At 28.4% G+C, this 22,878-nt stretch overlaps 1 protein-coding gene across 1 annotated transcript in view; it reads right to left on the bottom strand.

Moving 5' to 3' along the window:
• Positions 1-447: 447 nt before the first annotated feature.
• Positions 448-22,878, bottom strand: part of LOC113389601 — a 24,235-nt gene continuing 1,804 nt past the window's right edge. Inside the window, exons 2-8 of the mRNA XM_026626621.1 lie at positions 19,058-19,257; positions 11,525-11,699; positions 10,175-10,258; positions 8,533-8,761; positions 5,211-5,797; positions 1,158-1,545; positions 448-1,019 (exon numbers count right to left, since the gene is read on the bottom strand). Coding sequence (XP_026482406.1) covers positions 448-1,019; positions 1,158-1,545; positions 5,211-5,797; positions 8,533-8,761; positions 10,175-10,258; positions 11,525-11,699; positions 19,058-19,257 — 2,235 coding nt within the window. The remainder of the gene's footprint in view (positions 1,020-1,157; positions 1,546-5,210; positions 5,798-8,532; positions 8,762-10,174; positions 10,259-11,524; positions 11,700-19,057; positions 19,258-22,878) is intronic.

Below are 22,878 nucleotides of genomic sequence, written 5' to 3'. Positions count from 1 at the left end.
AACTTCCCAGAAATAAGTGCAATTTTTTCAGAAAGGGTGTGGCTTTCCAAGAAAAAGCGCAACTTTTCAGAAGTGAGTGCAACTTTCCAGAAGGGAGTTCAACTTTCCAAAAGAGAGTGCAACTTTCAGAAGAAAGTGCAACTATCCAGAAATAGAGCACCTTTCACAAAAAGTTCAACTTTCCACAAAAAGTATAACTTTCACAGAACAGTGCGTATTTTCAGAAAGGGAGAAAACTTTCTAGAAAAGAGGTGCAACTTTATAAAGCGAGTGCAACTTTCCAGAAAGGAGTGCACATGTTTACAGAAATGTATACAATGGACAAAGTTCTATATAAAAGATCACATACAATTAATAACTGTACAAAATAGCGTATGCACAAACTTTAAAATCATCTTGCTCGCTCCTTAGTAAAATAATAAATAAAACGTTTATCCTTTATCTAAATTACATATGACTATTACAAACCGACCACTCATTCTGCCTCAACAAAAACTGCTTCACATTATACTCCATCTGCTCTAAATCAGTCATTTCTTTCTCCTCACTAATATTACCATTGCAAACGTTTTCTTGCTCCGGCACCTTGTTTCTGGTACCATCTTTATCGTCGTTGGCTTGATGCAACCTAATTCTCTGGTTATAGTCCAGGTTCCTGTACAAATCCACACTATCCAGGGACATTCTGTGGGATTTATAACTGGCTTTAGATCTATTTTTATGGGAACCACTATCACTGTCTGTGCAATTTGCATTATCCATATTGGCATTGGCGTTGACCCATTCTGCGACTCTGTGTAGTTGTTGGCGTAAAAGTTGGGCACTTTCTCGAATTTCTGCACTTGACATGGAACTGGATTCTAGGGATTGGCTTGTGTTGTCACCGGTGCTGGAGTTTAGTTTGTCCAGTTGGTTGTTGTTGAAGTTTTCTGGATGGTTGATGGATTCTTCAGCGTGATTTGTGTCGACGTCGTCTGATAAGTTGATTCCTGAGTCGCGGTTTGTGGTGTTGTAAATAGCTGTTCACTGATAGCCCAGTTGTTTTGCCCTAAATTATCATCGTACTTGTTTGGATCGTAGTGACCAAAAGTTTTACCAGTGTCCTGGTCAGATTTATTGTAGTTGCTATCCTGGTACACCATACATCACTGTATAACCTTCACCACTATAATCACCCAACGTTCTCTTATCATTTTTACCAGCACTACTCTCACCACAAGGATCTTGTCTAACACCTTCTTGCTGATCACCTAATTTATCATCATCCAATTTGTTCCTAAACAACCTCACCTTATCCTCCTGCTCCTGATTTTGACCAACTGCCAACAGTTTTCGGTTAATTTCCATCAAATCTCGGAGGGTGAGTTTGGTGTTTGAGGGATTTTGATGTTTACTGGAAGATATGACTTCGTTTTCTAAATCCAGTTTTCTTCTGGTGTATAAGACTGGTGCCATGTTGTTTTCGGATTTGTTCAAAATGACGTTGGGACTTCCGTCTTGGATTCGGAGAGAGCATAGTCTTGGACCGGCTTTCGGGTTTTCAGACTGGAATCATAGATGGCATGGTGAAAGATATATATCATTGTGAGCATGCCTTGTAACTTCTTCTAAATTAAAATTTGTACAAGTAACTGGAGACTACTACTAACTACTAACTACACTAAACAAACTTAGGATACGATACACAAATATTCAAATATGGTAAGGGAAGTTCCAGCAACAAAACACAAAGCCATGCGCTAATAGTTTCACTGGATTTTTTATCCAAATTAGACAAATCCAAACATAAAAACTCCAATTGATAGATAGACCGAATTTTTTCAGCATTTTAGCAACCAATTTGTGCCTTTAGTATGTAAAATAAGTGCAACAAATGGGTTTCCCAGAACTCAACGTCAAGTTAAAACTATCACAAAAAACAATTAAAATGACGGGCTTTAACTGATTTAATTTAAGGGCGCAACCCAGAGCTTTCACAAAGTTGTGCCTTTGTTATGTAAGTGCAACTAAAAATATAAAATATTGAAAAATCACGTCAAATTTCTAAAAACTAATTCATATTATATAAATAAGTTATTCAATATGCTGGGTGTCCCAGAACTCAACGTCAAGTGGAAGCTATCACGAAAATAAATTCAGGAAATAATTAGAATTAAGAGCTTCTAATTGCAACCCAGAGCTTTGGTGAAGTTGTTTGATAAAATATTGAAGAAATCGTTAAAAATCGATAAAAAAACTAAATTTAAATATATAAGTGAATTATTCAAATTATAAGTGAGCATAAATGAGTTATTCAATAGACAGGGTATCCCAGAACTCAACGTTAGTTAAAGACGAGTTAAAGCTACCGTAAAAAAATAAATTACAAAATAATTAAAATAAAAGTTGGTAAAGTTGTTTGGTAAAATATTGAAGATAATCACATAAAATCGCTAGAAAAACTAAATTACATTATATATATGAGTTATATTAAGGGTGTCCCAGAACTCAACATCGGGTTAAAGTTATAAACAAAAATAGGAAATAATTAAAATTAAGAGATTTTAAGTGCAGCCCAAAGCTAAAATTAAAAACTTAACTAGGATTTATGAAAACTAAATTAAATTATATAAGTGAGTTATTCAATATACAGGGTGTCCCAGAACTCAACGTCAAGTTAAAGCTATCATGAAATAAAATTAGGAAATAATTAAATTCAAGAGTGCAACCAAAGGCTTTGGTAAAGTTAGGCCTTTGTTATTTAAAATAAGTGGAACTAAAAGAGAAATTATTCAATATACAGGGTGTCCCAGAACTCAACGTCAAGTTAAAGCTATCACAAAAAAAATTGAAAAACAATTAAAATTAAGAGCTTTTAATTGCAACCCAGAGCTTTGGTAAAGTTGTTTGGTGAAATATTGAAGAAATCACAATAAATCGCTAAAAAACTAAATTAAATTATATAAATGAGTTATTCAATATACAGAGTGTCCCAGAACTCAACGTCGAGTTAAAGCTATCATAAAAAATAGGAAATAATTACAATTAAGAGCTTCTAAGCAACCGAAAGCTTTGGTGAAGTTGTGCCTTTATTATCTAAAATGAGTGCAACTGAAAATATAAAAAATTGAAAAATTCACGAGAAATTTTAAGAATTAAATTATGTTATATAAATGAGTTATTCAGTATACTGGTTGTTATATAAATGAGTTATTCAGTTATACAGTTCTGGGTATCCCAGAACTCAACGTCAAGTTGAAACTATCGTGAAAAAATAAATTTAGAAAATAATTAAAATTAAGAGAGCTTTTAAGTGCAACCAAAGGCTTTGGTAAAGTTGTGCCTTTATTAACTAAAACAAGTGCAACTAAAGATATAAAAGATTTAAAAATCACGACGAATTTCTAAATTATTAAATTATTTTATATAAATGAGTTATTCAATGTATATGTCCTAGAACTCAACGTCAAATTAAAGCTTTCATAAGAAAAAAAATAGGCAATAATTAAAATTAAGAGAGCTCCCAAGAGAGAACCCAGAGAGCTTTGGTGAAGTTGTGCTTTCCTTATCTAGGGTAAGTGCAACTAATAATATAAAATAATAAGAAAATCACGACAAATTTCTTGAAAAACTAAGTTAAATTATATTATATAAACGAGTTATTCAATATACAGGGTGTCCCAGAACTCAACGTCAAAAAAATTGGGAAATAATTTATTTCACGTAGTTAGAATTTAAACTTGTAAGAGCAACCTAGACCTTTGGTGAAATCATGAGCATTTTTTGGTTATTGTGGTTATTTTTTTCAAATTTTGTTTATTTAAGATTTGGATCTGTAGTCGTTAATAACATTTCTAAGACCTTAGGTCAAAATAATAAAGTAATTACCCCAGGTTTTAAAAAATTTAGACTTTTTGTGGAACTAAGAATCCAAATATTCAAAATATGCCGATTTTGAGAGGCTCTCCTTGAAAAAAATGTACTAAAGTGTCCTGGAAAATTTCATCTAAAGTTGGCACATTTAGTCAGGATTGTAAAATTGGAAAATGCTTATGTTTTATGAAAAAAATTGAGTAACAGAATAAAAGCCTAACAATAACACAATAACGGCTAAAGGCTTTTTGCTTATGTTTTTTATCACTAAAATATTATTTTTTACCATTTTACAATCCTAATTAAATGCACAAACTTTTGATGGAACTTTCTAATACATTTTAGTACAGTTTCTTAAAAAAACTGCATTTCAAATGCAAACAGGTTTGAAGATTTTAAATACATAGTTCAATAAAAAGTCCTAATTCTCTATAACTTTTTGTCAATAGGAGAATTTGTCAATATTTTAGACTTTAGTCTTAGAAATGTTATTCACGGTTATGGTTCCAAAATTTAAGTAAACCAAAATAATAAAAATTTACTAAAATAACCGGAAAATAGTTTCAGTTTCACCAAAACTCTAGGTTGCACTTAAAAGCTCATAATTTCCAAACAACTTGCAATAATATTCTAAACTTTTTCATCACTACTTTTGACTTGACGTTGAGTTCTGGGACACCCTGAATACTAAAAAATAAAACAATGCAACAACTAAACAAAATTTATTAGACAAACATATTGAACAGATCAAAAATTATATAACGATAAAATAAATAACACAAATAAAATAAAAATAGATGCCAATCTAAATTATATTAGAGTGGTCCTTAATATGGATATTTTCAAATTTCTTTGCTCCCAGGAGCTCAAATTCTTCCAAATTGATAATAGAAAATTTTCTGAAAATTTCTGGTCTTAAAATTAACTTTTAGATAGTGCGCAATTCAATCAAAGCTTCGTATGAAAATATCATGGAAAAAATTTTGAAAATTTTAAAATTGTTTTTTGGTATAACTTAGCGACAAATGAATGACTTAGTGACAATTCGTGTCATCTTTTATTGAAAATTCGACGTTCTGCAAAACGGGTTTTTTGTAATTTCTTTTGTCATCTTAATATTGTCATTTGCTCGCTAAGTTATATATGAAGAACATTCTAAAAATTTTGGAAAAATTTTCTCATGTTTCTTTCATACAAAACTTTGATTGAATTGCGCTCTAACTAAAAGACAATATTAAAAGCTAAAACTTTCAGAGAATTATTTTTAATCAATTTGGAAGCATTTGAGCCCTTGGGAACTAAAAAATTCACAAATGTCCATATTAAAGACCGCTCTAATTATGATATATTTACTCTACCTTAATCGACTGTATAAGATTCCTATTAAAATTCTCGAATATCTTCGACGAGCACTGGCTCGTCTTGCCAGTGGAACCTCCAAAACTTTTTTTACGATCACCACCATTACTCTTGGCACCACCATCAACATCCAGCAAATCAGCACCACCATTCCTGTCTCTCCTGTCCAGAACATCAATTTTATAATCATCCTTATTCAATTTATCACAGAGTCGATGATGGCCAACCAATCCCACAGGATTATCGAAACTTATCAAATCTTCGTGGAGTTTACTGACATTTGATTTAAGCATTTTACTGATATCGTTGGTGGCGTTTTTGATGTTCTGGATGTCGGTTTTGGAGATGACGTGGCTGCAACATCGGACGCAGATGTTTTGTTCGGGAAATGGGGCGTAGGTTTGGGTCGATATCGAAAATTGTGATAAGGGTTCGATGAGTAAATTCAAGTCTTTTGTGGCACAACGGCAGGTTTCGCAGTGGTGCTTCGTGTCTCTGATGCCGTCTTCGAGCACTTTGGCCACCACTGCGGCCGAGACGCTGATGTCTTCGTTTGTGTAGGAATCGCCGTCTGTGTCTGGAGAAGAAAATATAAAAAAATTACAATATTTGGCGAGCTATATATTTATAATAATTTAAACTTTATCAACTTATGAGATTATAAACAAACACGTGAAGCACTCATTTCTCAGTATTCAAAGGACACCGTATTGTTATGTTTATGTTAAAAATCATTCAATTGTTATAAGCATGTGTTATCTAATCTTATATATAAAAACGAAGCTTTCGATAAAATGCTCCGCTAAAACTCAAAAACGGTTAAACCGATTTGGCCAGTCTTAGTCTTGAAAAATTCGTGCTAATCAGTAGGTTGTCGGAAAGGTGAGATATTATTTTAAAATCGCGTAGAAACTTTATATTTTTAACTTGAAAATTTGTGTAGAAGCGTAATTTAAATAAAACAATAGGCGGTGACTGATACGTCAAATGTCAAACGTTTTTGACAGATGTTGTTCAATTACGTTTAATAGGATGTTTTACGTGAGTATTATCTAATTATAATAATTAAATTGTAGTAAGTAGTTTTGTTTGTAGTTTTATTTATATACAAAAACGTTAGTAAACGGGCCGCAAGTGTTACTAAAAACTCAAAATATCAACTTTTTTGAAATGTTAATATGAAAATGCACTTTTTGGCGTTGTAGCACTCTTTTCTTGCAAATCATATTTTTATCAAACACGGTGCTCTGAAAGATCTCATTTGTATAATTATACACTCATTGGTATTTATAAAACATTTTCTAGGTTATGTTATTTAAATTCAGAACCTAATTTTGGTATCGATCAAAGGAACATTTTGCCGAATAACATTTTCCCAGTTATAATTTCCCAGAATTTAACGAAGAATAGATAGTAATATATGAAGGTCTGGGGTTAAACAGGTCCGCCACCGATGTGTCAAAAACCAGTATAGTTAAGCATTGTTTAACAACAATATTTGAAAGTAGAGGGAAACAGATATATAGCCAGCTATAACCTTGATTCTCATGACTCTGCTATTGGGAAATAAACAGTAATTTTTGGAAAATTCATTATAAAAGTATTTTCTTCCGTTGATTGTTTTTCAGCATTAGTTAAGAATGTAATTATTCTGTAAAATACATTTAAAATTAAAATAAGACATTAAACCTGTTTGCCACCTGCCCGTTTCGAGTTACCCTACCTATAGGGTATAATTACAAATTTTTGAAAGACAGTCAAAAAGGACCTTTCGACAATAATGAAGTAGCTGGCAGTTTTACTGAACATAGTCAGGTGATTGTTTGTTTGAAATGTGTTATTTGTTGTGATATAATTGGTTTGATTTTTATGAAATAATTAATATTTGCACAAAGTCAAATTGGATCTTCGTGCCTTGCCCTGCTCTACTCTATACTTTTTATTAAAATTACTTTAATTCATCGAATGTTACTTGAAACTTTTCAAAAGACAGGTCAAAGAAGAAATACTTAATTTATTTTTTATCTGTCCTCGCAGAAAATTGAAAATTTTGTATAAGCTCAGTAGTATCATTTACAATTATACACAACATCCAGAATCCAAAAAGAATCTGAAAAACATGAAACGAAATCGAAAGTAATAAGTCGAAAGATCAAAAAAGACTTGGATTGGATTATACCACCATGTTTTCTATAGAAAGTGTATAAAACTTCCAGTTTGATTTTATTGACAAAATATAGACAAACTAATGGTGTCTATAGTATTCAATCAACACATCCTTATACACTTCTAGTATTAATTTTTTTGATTCTCTAGAAATTGTTTAGGATATACCTTACTTAGCAAATAAAGTCATTCATTATATTCAATCCAAGCATTTCTAAATAAAAATATAGTATACTCTATATATTGCAAAAATACGAACAATTTTTAGTCAGTTTTTATTTATTTTATTATGATTAGCCTTTTAGTAGCGTGTTGGACCCACATGACATGAATCTTTGGATCGAATACTGTCATTGACGTAGAATTTATGAAAAAATATATGTTGTTGATTTGAAATTAAACTAGTTGGTATTGGTATCTAGCCTTGAGGCAAGTAACATGAACTTCCCGATATGTGTAAATAATCGACTTAATTAATAAAAAATTAATTAATTTATGAGTGATTAAAAGTATTTCGAGTGTATTAACGAACGAACACGTTAACTCGGAGTATTTTCTAAGAGCTAATTTTCAAAAATCAATAATTTTTATAATTGAACCAGTTTCCGTAGGACTTTAATGGTTTAGTATGTTCATTAAGACCAAGAACTCTATCGTTATACCAAATCGTCTAATTTTAATTTTAACAAACGTCAAAGAAACTACTCATTTTCTCAAACTTTGATGAATTTTTAGAATTAAACTACTTGTCGTAAGGCCGTAATATTTCAGTAAGTTCTATAAGACCATGATATATCGTCAAAAAGAGTTCTATAAAAATCGGCTTAAATTTTTGTTTCAACAGTTAATTACAAGAAAACGGCAATATTGTTCTCTTGCCTCAAGGCAAAATGCCACTTACACCTTACAATTACTAATTTAGAATAAAGTTAAGAAGTATAACATTCTAGATCCTCCCCCCACGAAGTAATGCCCAACGACGGTTTCCGTGGGAGGCAAAAATCAAAGCGGAGATATTAGTCGGTATTACCCCCATGCGGTATTCAGTCCGGCATACCCAGACAAAAGACCTAGCCTGGGTAGTAAAAAGGCATTTCCTTCGCTATACACAGAAAAAAGAAAAACCTTACGATTACCAATGTAACTACTACTAACCGTATCCCCTCATCCCGTAGACCATGGCGGTCGGCGGAAAGGGGCAGGTGTTAGGCCCCGTTCCGCTCGCCGGCGAAGGGCTGTTGTCCCTCGGAGGAGTTCCTCCGGGCAGCATGCGGTAGTCGCTGCGCGGCCTTCGGGGCGACGAAGCCGAGCTGCCGGGCGGAGTAGCCGATTCGGCATCGAGGCGCATGTAGGCCGCCACTTTGGATTGGACGTCTAATGGCAACTAGGGAAAAAAATGCATAGACATTTTTTTATTATTTTCATATTATATAATGATCAGAGTAGTTTACAGACCTTATGAGTTATATGGCTAAATTACACATAATAATAATAATAATAAAAATAATAATAATCACAGAAAGAAATAAAAAATAATAATAATGATATATAAAAATAACAAATAAATAAATAAAATGAATTACAAATAAAGAATAAAAAATTAAATAAACATAAATAAAATAAACAATTTGTAGTAATTGCTCTATTGAGCAACTTTTTTTGCAATTTGGCAGTTTCTTCTGTAGTCCTCTTATAGGCGGATTATCAAGCAGAAAAGCCATTGTTGTATTAGATGAACGTAAATTTTAGCATGTTGTCTAGTACTGCTATTTTGGATGATATCCACATAGACATTTAATATATACTTATTAAATCGACTCAAATATTTTTTTAGCTCTATATAGATTTTTTTCTACTAAAGCCAAATATTTGTTTTTAGTTATCTACTTGAAAGACTGTATGTAAGATTCCAAATAAACGTATGGTTGAGTTGAAGGGTCGTACATTTATATAATTACATTAAAATATATATTTCCAAAAGAAATTGCATTCAAATATAGTGGGGTGCATAGCATCGTGCGTTAAGGCAAATTGCTAGAACTTCCCGTAGCGTAACTGAAAATCATGGTACGGAACCCAAAAAAATTTACACAAAAAGTGTATATATTATTATAATCTCTATTAAGTGTCTGATAATTTGATGTATTTGTGTCAAATAAACATTTTTGATCGCCAAATGACATTTTTTTAAATTATTTTTATTGAAAGTCCATAACCGCTGGACCTGCCATCCCAAAAATTTAATCAGTTCTTCATCTTGTCAATACAAGTAAAATGTTGAATTTGAATTATTCAAATCGGACGCTCCGTTCTCTTAAAAACTGAGTTACCGTTTTTGGCACTTTTTGCCCCGTATCTTCGGAATGGCAAGACCTGCCTTTGCCAAAAACTAATCAGTACGTCTCCTTATCAATACAAATCGAATGTTTATTTGAATTATTTAAATCGGTTAATCGGTGTTCCCGAAATCGTCGACGAAAATTTGTGTCCGCATACACACGCACACACATTCATTCATTTTTTCTAAGGTATGCCAAAATGTTCAGAAACCACTGAAACGTATAGATATATAAAACCTATAATTTTCGATTTTTTTCCGATTACTATAACTTGCTACAGAAAGTAAAAATTATAACTGAAACATAATTTACTTGACTTAATCAAATTGGCATTGACAATGATATTTGCTACATATAAGGTTGTCAAATATCTTCCGCCTTTTTGTATTATAAACCAAGAGCAAAAAAGCGGAAGGGAGATATTTGACAACCTATTTATACTATTTTTTTTCACTTACAGAATTTAATTTTTGTGGAACAAAGTTATCTGGTTTGCATTGTATAAGTTGAATTGCAAGACTCATGTCACTTTTATAACGTTCCTGAAATAAATAAAATAAAATTAGTCAATGTAATAATAAATAGTTATGATTAGTTATGATACTGATGATATAGAGTTGAGAATTAGTTTATTGAAATTAATGAATAACTTACAGTATTGCTTCTGAATATTTTCATGAATAAAACATGAACTTTTCAGTTCAATCAGTATAAATAAATTTCATGTTCACTTGCTATTCAGGAGTATATTTCAAATGCAAATGAAACTAAATTCATATACGCATCAGATGTAATTTCTGATCAAAGTTAACTACAATTCAGATTGAAGTTATTTTCTTATTGCAAATTAATTTATTCATCTATATTATAGATTATCACTATTTATTATTATAAATGATCAATAATAATTTTATCAAAATTACTACACTTCATGAATTTGATTCAACGAATTTTCAATTAACATAGTAAAAAAAAATCCAATCAAAATCCCTAAAATTTTAACCACTTTGAAAACAAAGTTTTGGCTTTCACTAAAAACCAAACATTGCCATTTCCAATTAAGATCTCTCAAACACATTAAAATGATTTGTTATAGTGCATAAAAAAGTGATTTTACGTCCTAAAATTGAAGCCTGTTACTCCAAATTTTATTTAACTTATATAATTCAACCAATTTTCGTAGAAGTGTTCATTGCATGAACTTTTGTGTATTGTTAAATTTCATGAAGAAAGTCGAAATTTTTTAAGAAACTTAATAAAATATTTTTTGAAATAAGAAGCACATGCTATAAAAAAATTCTGGCACGATTACATATATCATGTACGATGTGTGCTTGATATTATTTAATAATTTGAATTAATGTTAACATTTTTTATACAACTAAAGATGTTTTGTATGCTGCTTATTTGGTGATACAGATATAAAGAATCTATTTAGATAATTATAAATTAATTTATGCAAACTATACACAAATCCATAAATTTGAAACAGCAAGATTTTTGTGAGAACTGTTACCGAAAAGTACTCTTTTGTAATTCCTAAAAAATGGCTTGGGCAAACTTCTCTCAAACCTAATCTTTCTTATCAAGTTCAATCCAACGGCTTTATACAGTTGTAAAATCTGTTCACCCATTTTTGAGAGAATAGAAATTTGAATTATTGGCTCACGCACACACATACTTTTTTCAAACTTGGTCTCATTCGATTAAGAATGGCTTACAACGTCGAGGAAATATAAAATTATCAAATCTGATAAATTTATGCTTCTCATTCGGGAAGTTAATAAATATTTTCTTCAACTACTTACTACTTCTCTTTGTAAATTGGTGACGGTATAATTGGCCTGGGCCAACCTGACCGACAAAGTGGCCACGTCGCTGGTCAATTGGGCCCTTTCGCCTGCACCTCGGTCGACCAGCCTTAATAATTTGTCTTCTAAACCCTGGTTTAATTTCTGGACACGCACGTGCGAATCGTATAATCTAAAAGATAATAAAAACATCAATTAAATGCGCAATAAAATAGTCATTAATAAACCTATAATTATATAATGAAACAATAGGTGTTAAATTGACCAATCATTACCTAACTTATAATTTTATAGTGAGATTGATTTTGATTCTCTCTGGAGATTTTTAGTTCTAATCAAACTAATTAAAAAATCTGTTCACATACGTGTATATATATACACACACACACAAACGTTTTCCAAATTTGGGCTCATTCGATTCAGAATGGCTTGAAACGTCGAGAAAACATAAAATTAGCGAATCGCAGTTTTTGATGAAAACAAACTTCTCTTTCGGGAAGTTAAAAAAATTTTAGTACGTTCAAAATTGACTAATATTAAATTTTAATTTAAAGATATATTTTTGAATTAGCATATTTATTATTTTTATATATTGCTTATGAAAGTACTATCCTTTATTTTGTATTATTTTCTATTCAAATTTATGTTATTGTTCATTATTGTTACTAGACGTTAAATCATTTAACAGTTGTAACAAATGTTGTAATTAATATATATATATATATATATATATATATATTATATGTAAAATAAACAAATATAACCAATTTAATAAATTAGTTTTAAAAACAGATATATTGTGAAAGAATATATGAAAAGTATATATGAAAAACAACCATAAAATAAACAAATGTAAAGAAACTCATCATACAAACAAATTTGAAATTTAGGTTTTATTTATTTCTGCCTGTAGTTATGTATTTTTTATATTGTTTTAAATTGTAACCCTGAAATATTTAATTGTAGCACTGAAGATGGGTCAAATCAAGACCCGAGACGTATGTTCTCTGAATAAAAACATTGAAACAATTTTATCATATTATTCCACTATCTGAAGAAAAACCTCTCGCTTTATATATATATATATATATATATATATATCAGTGGCGGATCCAGCTTCGGCGTCAGGGGGGGGTCATAATTGAAAAGTTTTTATAGTCCTCAATGAGTATATAACAAATATATATACATATATATATATAATATAATATATATATATAAGATAGTGCGGGGCTCAAGATTTGCGGGTAAAAAGTCCACCACCGATATCTCAAAAAGAAGTAAAGTTAAGGATTTCTTAACAACAATATTTGAAAGTAGAGGGAAAAATGTACAACCAGCCATCACACTGATTCCTACGACGTAAAAAAAGCATTTTTACAAAAGATAAATTTAATAAATCTTTATTTCAACTCTGCTGGTGAATATTTTGGACAAAATATCAAATCAAGATTATATACAGAGTTATCTCTGTAAAAAATGTTTCTATAAAATTCATATTTTTTATTGGTTGAATAATGTAGCTATTACTTCGTTAAATCCCTTTAAAATTAAAAATAGTAAATTGGATTGTTTGTCCTCTCGCCGTCCGATTTTACCCCGTCTATGGGGTAAAAAAGACCAAGTGACAAATTTTTAAAAAACAGAAAAAAACACATTTTTACAGTGATGAATTAGCTGGAAGTTGGGACTAAAACATAGTCAGATGTTTTTATTTAATGTGTCTTATGGTTGTTATGGTTTTTCGTTAGCGACTTATGATAATTAAAGTTTGGATTATTTGGCCGCGCTTTTAAAAAATTAACCGTGTGTATGTATTCGGCTTTGTATTTCGTATGTGTTCGTTTTCCATCAATGTGTAATATTCAAACTATTTTTTAACTAGTTTGTATTGGTATTTTGCCTTTAGGCAAGTTACATGAACTTCCCGAAATGTGTTAATAATCGACTTAATCAGTAAAAAATAAATTAATTTATGAGGGATTCAAGGTATTCCCAGTGGATTTACAATATCACACATAATTGAAAACGAAGACGTTAACTCGGAGTATTTTCTAAAGGCAAATTTTCAAAATTCAATAATTTTTATAATTGAACCAGTTGCCGTAGGATTTTAATGGTTTAGTATGTTCATTAAGACCAAGTACTCTATCGATAAACCAAGTAAATCGTTTACTTTTAATTTTAACAAACGTCAAAAAAACTACTCATTTTCTCAAACTTTGATGAATTCTCAAAATTAAACTACACATCGTAAGGCCGTAATATTTCAATAAGTTGTACAAGATCATGATATATATATATATATATATATATATATATATATATATATATCATGGAAAAAAGTTTCATGAAAATCGGCTCAAATATTTTTTTCAACGACGAAATACAAGAAAACGCTAGGCAGATTTTCACCTAAAACTAATCAGTTTCATTCCCAACTAATATCTTTCTAACAGTTTTTGATTTTTTAAAATCGATTCGGTAATTTCTGCTTAAATGTGGACGAAAAGTTTAATTTTTTTTTCCAAATTTCGAAAAAAACGGCTCGGCCGATTGTCGCACAAAACTGACAAGCGATAATCCTCATTTAGACACATCAAATGGTTTTTAAATTTCTGAAATCGGTTCAGACGTATTTGAGCAATCGCCGATGAGGTCTAATTTGGACAAATGCTAAAAAAACGATACTAATCTTTGCAAACTTTGACAAATTTTTAAAGCTAAACGAGTTGTCGTGTGGCCGTATTGCTCTAAAAGACTATGGTATCTACCCGCAACAAATTTTTTCAACACTTCATTACAAGAAAACGGCCAGGCCGATCCAATATTCCCAACCTTTCGAACGGTTTTTGAATTTTCAAAATCGATTCAGAACTGCGGGCTAAAACGTGGACGAAATTTTTTTCACTTTTCTGCTATTTACAAAGAAACGACTTGGCCGGTCGTCGCGCAAAATTGATAAACGCTAGTCCTCATCGCGATACATCGAATGGCTTTTAAATTTTTGAAATCGGTCCAGCCGTTTTTGAGAAAATGCCGATTTTCAGCAAAAAATCTGTTCACACACACACATACATACTTTCTCCAAAGAACTTTTTGCTTGTTTTGACAAAATAGTTGCTTTTGAAAAAAATTTGGCTTATTTTTTTTTCTAAACTTTTTTTTGTATATGGAAAATAATTCAGATTTTAATATTCATTCTGACTAAAGTTTAAAACTTATATACTTCAAATAAATAGTTTTAACTTTGCAATTCAGTTTAAATAATTCTTATAAATATCAGACATTGTTACAATATTTATAATAATCTATTTGAAAACATTTAATATTTCTCGAACATTTCGTTAAGGTACAAGAAGTTCCAGCAATTTGCCTTAAGGCACGATTCCATACACCCCACTAGTTTATATATTGATTAAGTCGTCTATTTACAGATGTTAAAATTACTGAAAGTTCATGCATAAGGACCACTCACAATCAGTTTAATTTTTTGATTTTTGAATGAAATTTTGTTCCAGAACTGTAAACATATATTCGCAATACGATTAGAAAATCCTTAAATTTTAGGGTTTTTGAATCCGTCATTCGTCTACAATCAGTTAAACATTCAAGTTATAAAATGTGTTTGGTAACAAAATACATAAATAAAATCATCATGAAGTAATTTTGTTGTTGAATTAGTGTTTTATCAAAGTCCTAAAACAGGCTCAGGGGGGGGTCATGACCCCCGTGACCCCCCCCCTGGATCCGCCACTGATATATATATATATATATATATATATATATATATATGCTTATGAAGTTATAATAGACAAAACAAAATTATAATGAATTACATATTTGTCTTCAGTACCTCCTACTACGTTCTTTGATTTTATACAATTTGCTATTCAAATTTTATTTTACAAATTAAGTAAATAGATAATATAAATAGAAAACATAAATATATTATTGCTATTGAAAATATTAGTGTCAACTTACTCAATCATTTAATATTATAAAATATGTATCTATTACCTATGTTTTACAGAACCCTCAGTGTCGAAGTAAAATTTTTGTTAATTAAATATCAATATCAGACAGAAGTTTTAGTACTCGAGATTAGACTATAAATATGTCACTTTTAGATAAAATAATTATCAGTATATATAATTAATTTATAATAGATCGATTTAGAGTTTAGATATCACTTGTATAGATGACGCATTAATATATATTATTATTTGAATAAAAATTTGTTAAATAATAAGAAAGTTAAAAAAATTATAATTTTTGTTTATATAATGATAATATGTGAAGTACACGTACAATTAATTATAAAAATTATTGCGTAAAGATTTCTTTAAAAACAAATTTACTTTTAATTTAATTTTAATTGAAAAAAAAACTGAAAAAAGTTATATATTTAATAACAATAAATAGTTTCAATTATAATTAATATAATTGTAATAGGGAATATTTTTGTTCATTCAGAGTTATTTACATACTCTATGAGTTATATGGCTAAATTGCAAATAATAATAATAATATCAAAATAATAAAAATAATAATAATAATAATAAATAAGTAAATAAAAATAGATTAAAAATAAAGAAATGGAATATTTTGAACAATATTTTTTTAAACGTATATTATATTAACTAGTTTTTTTTTAATTTAATAATTGAATTTTGACATAAGTATATCAATTTAAAAATTTTCCACATTGTTTCTTAAATAAGTAGTAAATGAAGAAATTTAAATTGAATAAGAGATAATAATATAAACAGTAAATATTTTTTTAGAGAGAACTATATATGAACACTTCTAACAGTATTGAAAATTCTAATTTTTGCATAAAACAGATATTTCAGCCTTTTAACAATTACTGTAGTATTCTAAAAATAATAATAAAATTATTGTTTTACTATTTATAATTTACAATAAAAAATATAAACTTAACACGTTGTGTCAAATTTTTATGAATCAAATATTTGGATAATATCCGATATTTTGATATGCAATATAAATACTCATCTTTGGCTAAGAAAATATTGTTTTCCATTTTTGACTCAAAAATGCAACTTTATATTGGCTGAACTGAAAACTAAAAATTCTAGACAAATTATCTATTATTACCATTTTTTAAATAAAAGAAAACAGAACACATATATAATAATGTTTCTGAATAATACAAAACAGATGTACACTTATTTGCATTCTTGCATGTATGCAAATATAAATATTCATTATTTCTCAGATGTACCAAAATGATCTTGAAATATTTATTTTTCTAAACAAGATTATATTCAATTGTTTCGCTATTTAAATAACTTATTGCAGTTGTAAAAGTTGAAAACAAAATTTATTCCATTGTTATTTTTGAGACAAATTAAATGAATTTTATACCAAAGTGATGAAATAGTCTGGAAACAGATAAACGAAAATTCAGGTTTTTTTTCACACATAATGCATTTCAAGATATTTTATAGGACATTTTAAGGTAATGCAACAAGTAATAAAAAAAATTAGTATAAAAATTATTTAGATTGCAGAAATTGAACATAAATTGTTTTTATCAATTGTTCAATTGCCTACTCATTCTCTAAGAAAAATTCCAAAGTGATCAAATGTCTGGAAACTGAATATACCAAATGAAATCAAATACTTTTGCTTCACAATTTCGAAAACAATACGTTTGTGTAAATTGAGAACAAATTCTTGTCCATTGTTAATCTGGGGCTATTGAGACAAGAGACCAAATCAAACAACCAATTGTTTCAATTCAATTCAGTTTCAATTATTCATATTTATCAATCGATATGCTAATTGTTAATATGAATCAGTAAATTCTCCAGGGGTCCATGACAACTTTCTATGAGGCGAAAAAAAAATCTTAGAGGTTCAAACTTACTTGAATCTAAAAGTTCAAACTTGCTACAAAGAAATAATTTGTAACAGATTTAAAATCAGAATTTATAATATAAAAAATAATTGAGAGTTGAATTTTAAATTAGTATGTTAATAATAGATATATAAAGCGTCTGTGATTTGATGTGGATCCTGATATCGATCCTTGAGGTACGCCCAATGTTTAATTGATTTGAAATTATCTTCATAGTAAAGATGTTATTAATTTAATTGATATTAACTTCCCGTAGGGAAAGTTATTGTAATAGTCCAAAAATCGAAATTGAAAATTTTTGCATTTCTCTACGTTTTGAAGGTTTCTGAACATTTTGGCATACCTCAAAAAAAAATGGATGTATGTGTGTATGTATGGATACAATTTTTCGGTCACGTTTTCGGGCGCACGGATCAACCGATTTGAATGGTTCAATAAACATTCGATTCATATTGATAGAGCGATGTGCTGGTTAGTTTTTGGCAAAGGCAAGTCCAGCAGTTACGGAGATAAAGAGCAAAGAGTGCAGAAAATATAAATCGAGTTTTTGAGAGGACGGAGCATCCGATTTGAATGATCTAAAAAACATTCAATTAGTAATATTTGGGAGAAGTAGTTATTAGTTTTTGGCATAGACAGGCCCAGCCATTTCAAAGATACAGAGCTAAATGTGCTAAAAATGGCAATTTTTGAGAGAACTAAGCGTTCGATTTAAATGATTTAAAATAATTGATTTTGGGAAAAAAATTGTTTCATTTTTTTTTTCAATTAATTTTTATTTAGTATATCGAAAATAATACAGATTTTATTATATTCTGACTAAAGTTCTAATATACTTTGAACAAACAATTTCAACTTTGCAATTCAGTTTATATAATTCTTATAAATATTAGACAATGTTACAATATTTATTATAATCTATACAAAAACATTTAATATTCCTCGATCATTTTGTTATGGTAAGGGAAGTACCAGCAATTTGCCTTAAGGCACGATGCCATACACCCCACTAGTTTATTATTAATATTATCGTTGATGAAAATGTTTTATGTTAAATTTTGCAAAATTATATTCTAGATGATAACTAAATAAAAATGCGGTCTTCAGTAGTGGTAAAAAAATATTGAGATAATAAATGAAAAAAACTAGAAAGTATAAAAAAATTTGTATTTCTATAAATCAATTACGGGTAAATAAGGGGTACAAGGAAAAGTCTAAGGAGTCCACGACACAAAATATATTCGGACGTATTTTCATTTTATTATATTGGCCATGAAGGCGGCAATCTTCATGGATTGGGTTTATACACCGGAAAGTTGCTACAATGTAGAAGGGGTAGATGATTTGGATCAGACTTATTTTTCTCACTTTTAAAACTAAAGTCCACGTAAAATCACATGTAATAAATAATCAATAAATATATCTTTTTCAATTAGAATTAAATGACAAATCATTAGTGTAATGAGAACTAAAAATTATACCAACAAATCAGTGTTTCATACAGTCCACAGCTACAAGGGTTAAATTTTAACCCAACAACCTGAGTTATCAAAGAAGCAATTTAATAAATTGTATTTCTACGTGACGCATATACAAAATAGTTTGAGAACCTATGATATAAATCTTTTTTCAATTATTATTACCTATCATATTTCTCCTGCCAGACTCCCAAAGTTGTCTGAAGTTCTGCAATGCGATCAGTCTCCCTGAGACAGGCACTTTCCAGGGTCTCTATCCGACGGTCTCGAACTTGCAAAATTCGTCTCAATTCCGAGATCTCATTTTGAAGTTGCTGGACATCGCAGGACAACTGTTGCTGTTGCTGAGCAGACTGTTGCTGCAACTAGGATAAAGGATACAGAATTTACTTATTTGGTAAAGCAAAAGTTGGTGATAGATCTGAATATAGTCTAATATTTTTTTTAAATATGTGCTTATTTTATAATTGAACATCAGCAAATTTTTGGTATTACTTAGGATGTCTAAATTATAATTTTCGATACAAAAAGTTGCAGCAATTTACCTTAAGGCACGATGCAATTTAAGTTTATATATTTAAAACCGTACTCTACATGTGTTGTTTTTTAAATAAAATTCGTATGTACAAAAGTTATATATGAATTAATGTTTTTTTCTATATCTGAGTTGAGTTAGTTATTTATCTAAATATTTGTAAGATATATAAGTATTTTAATATAGTTAAATTAAAGGATTAAATATAAATATCTCGATTGAATATCAAAAATTTTAATCTATTTTATGTAATGTATTTCGTCGAAACAGAAATGTTCATTGAATTATTGAATGTGAATAAAATTAAATATAAATGGTAGCCTTATAGTAGATAAGTGTTGATTATGATATGATACACACATATATATATATATATTATATATATATATATATATATTTAATATAACTAAAAATAAACTAATACGCAGTTTACGAGATATGAATGTAAATAATCACAAAACTAATAATATTCAGTGAAGTGCAGAATAATCATTACGATTGAAGACTGAAATGAATTTATACAATATCTTTACTTGTGTCTATCATTTAATATTTATACGTATATATGTATAAAATTAAACTAAATTACTTGAAGACTTTGTCTATAATTATTTATCAATTTTAAAATTGCTTCTTTCAAACTTTCAAATTTGTATTTTGAATGAAGCCAAATAATTTATAAAACTGTATCTTTAATTGTTTATTAAACAATTATGCTTAAAACATTTCGTTATTTATTGAATTTCGAAAATATGTCAAAATATTTGAAAACTCTATGTCATACTGTTCAGGATAATTTATAAAAATTAAACATAATAATAAAATTTAGTCCCAATTCATATATTATTTATATTGTTATATTACGGTATTTACCACTTTTGTTATTAAATTATAAATTCAAATTTGCCTAGAATTTTAGCTTTAAATCAAATTTTCAATAATTTAAATAAATTTAATTAATTGTTTGAATTTAAATAATTTAATTTATTTAAATTAAAGTATAAATTTAATATTTTAATTATTTAAATTAAAGTAATATTTAGTTAATTTATAGCAGTTTTCTATTTTAGTATGTAAATAAATAGTTCTTGATGTTTTGAAACAATTTATGTAAATTTCAACAACAACAATGCAATAATTTATGTAAGTATTGTAATATTAAACAAATAAATTCTATTTATTGAGAATTTTTACTCTTTTGATAATATATAAATATATGTGCGATATATAAAAGTGTATATATTAAATATATAAAATTAATATATATATATATATATATATATATATATATAATTTATAAATGTACTTCAATGTTAATAATTTATTTGATGTGGGAATATTGTTGATACAATTTAGTACATGAATTATTGGCAAAATATGACAAAGTTTCTTTATTATTATTCATAGAAAAGGAACCAAAATTTATTTGAGAATATATCTATAAACGTATTAGAGATTGGATTTGAATAAATTCTAAATATTTTTTAAAAAATATGAAAAATTTATCATTTTTATCGTCATTTCGTAGTTCTAGCAGTTAGTGTTTTTTTTTCGCCTTTAAAATGAAAAATTTAAGTCCATTAATATTACGAATATTTTAGACTTCATACTATACCGTTTTTCCTAAAAACTAGCCATTTTTTCCAAATAGAATGTTGATAATAATAATCGATCTAACTTAAACCTTAAACAAATAAAGTAAAATATATAGAAATATATTCTTAAATTGTAAAAATTGTAAGAACCTATTTCAGCAATTTTACCATCATATAAAATTTGCATATAAATAAAAGTATAAACTTCTTTGAATATATGCATATATAATAGCCTATCACCTAAATCGAATATAAATGCACATGTTGAACAAATAAAAATTAAAATCGGTTCAGTAGTTTAGGAGTCTATTGGTAACAAACATCGTGACACAAATCTGATATATATATATGTATATATATATATATACTTAAATTCACCATTAAAAAAATCCTCAAACAATATTATGAAAACTATGAAATTATGAACTATATAAGCTCACGTATGACATCACGTATAAAATAAACCTCTTACCACCCTCTTTATAATTCAAGAATCATCAATTTAAGAATTTAAACACTATTAACTATTACACTTATAAATTTATTTGCACAAACCAAAAATTCTCAATTATTATTAAAAAAATCCTCAAACAAAATGTAAACGATAATCGCTTTTTGGGCATATGATTTATATATGTAATATAAACTTTAAACCACCATTTTTGAAACAATCCGAATTTCTTTAAAAAAAAAACAAACACCAATAACTATGATGGGCCAAATAATGACTAAATATTAAGAACTTCCATCACTATTTTATTACCAAAAATCAATTTTTAGAGGATACAATAATATTAATTATTAAAACTTCTCAAACAAAATGTAAACGATAATCGCTTTTTGGGCATGTGTTTTCTATATGTAATATAAACTTTATTAAAAAAAACAAATACCAATAACTATACTGGGCCAAATATTGAAAACTTTCGTCACTATATTTTTACTAAAAAATCTTTAGATCACACTTATAATAAAAATTAAAATTCCCCAAAAAAAATTGATAATCGCTTTTCTATTTTAGCTTCATGACTTTTTTTACTTATAATATAAACCTCACACTTCACCCCCTAAGCTAGAAATACAAACGCCAATAATTACATTGAGCCAAATATTGGCTAAATATTAAAAACTTCCATCACTATATTTGTACTAAAAATTAATCTTTGGAACATATTTATAAACATATTCGCACAAACAAAAAACAAACATTATTATTAAGCATTTCTCAAACAAAATGTTAAAGATAATCGCTTTTTGGGCATATGTTTTGTATCTGTAATCTAAATTTCTTACACCTCACCCCTTTTGTAACAATCCAAATTGCTTTTAAAAATAAAAACACCAAAAATTAAATTAACTAAATATTAAAAACTTCTAGCACTTTATTTTTAGTAAAAAAATCTTTAGGTCGCCCTTTAACATATATGCACAAACAAATAATAATAACAATAATATAAATAACAATTACTCTGAAAAAATAATGACACTTTTCAACTTTATGTTTTTTCACGAACAATATATACCTCATACCTCTTTCCCTTTGCAACAATCTATATTCCCTTAAACAATACAAATACCAATACCAGAATTTTATTTAGTTTATTCTGAGCTAATAATGACTAAATATTGAAAACTTGTTAACTTGTTATTGAAAATATTTTATTTTCGTTAAAAATTAATCTTTGGAACACATTTTATAAACATATTCACACAAACAAAAATTAAAAATTTGTCAAACAAAATGTAAACGATACTCGCTTTTTGGGCATATGTTTTCTATATGTAATATAAACTTTATTAAAAAAACAAACACAAATAACTATACTGGGCCAAATATTGAAAACTTTCATCACTAC

Source organism: Ctenocephalides felis, unplaced genomic scaffold (assembly GCF_003426905.1).
Source record: "Ctenocephalides felis isolate EL2017-DRISC unplaced genomic scaffold, ASM342690v1 CF-g0.4_SCAFFOLD_03573, whole genome shotgun sequence".
Taxonomy (NCBI): domain Eukaryota; kingdom Metazoa; phylum Arthropoda; class Insecta; order Siphonaptera; family Pulicidae; genus Ctenocephalides; species Ctenocephalides felis.
Note: the sequence above shows the minus strand (reverse complement) of the source record. Positions and strands in the feature narration are given on the sequence as shown.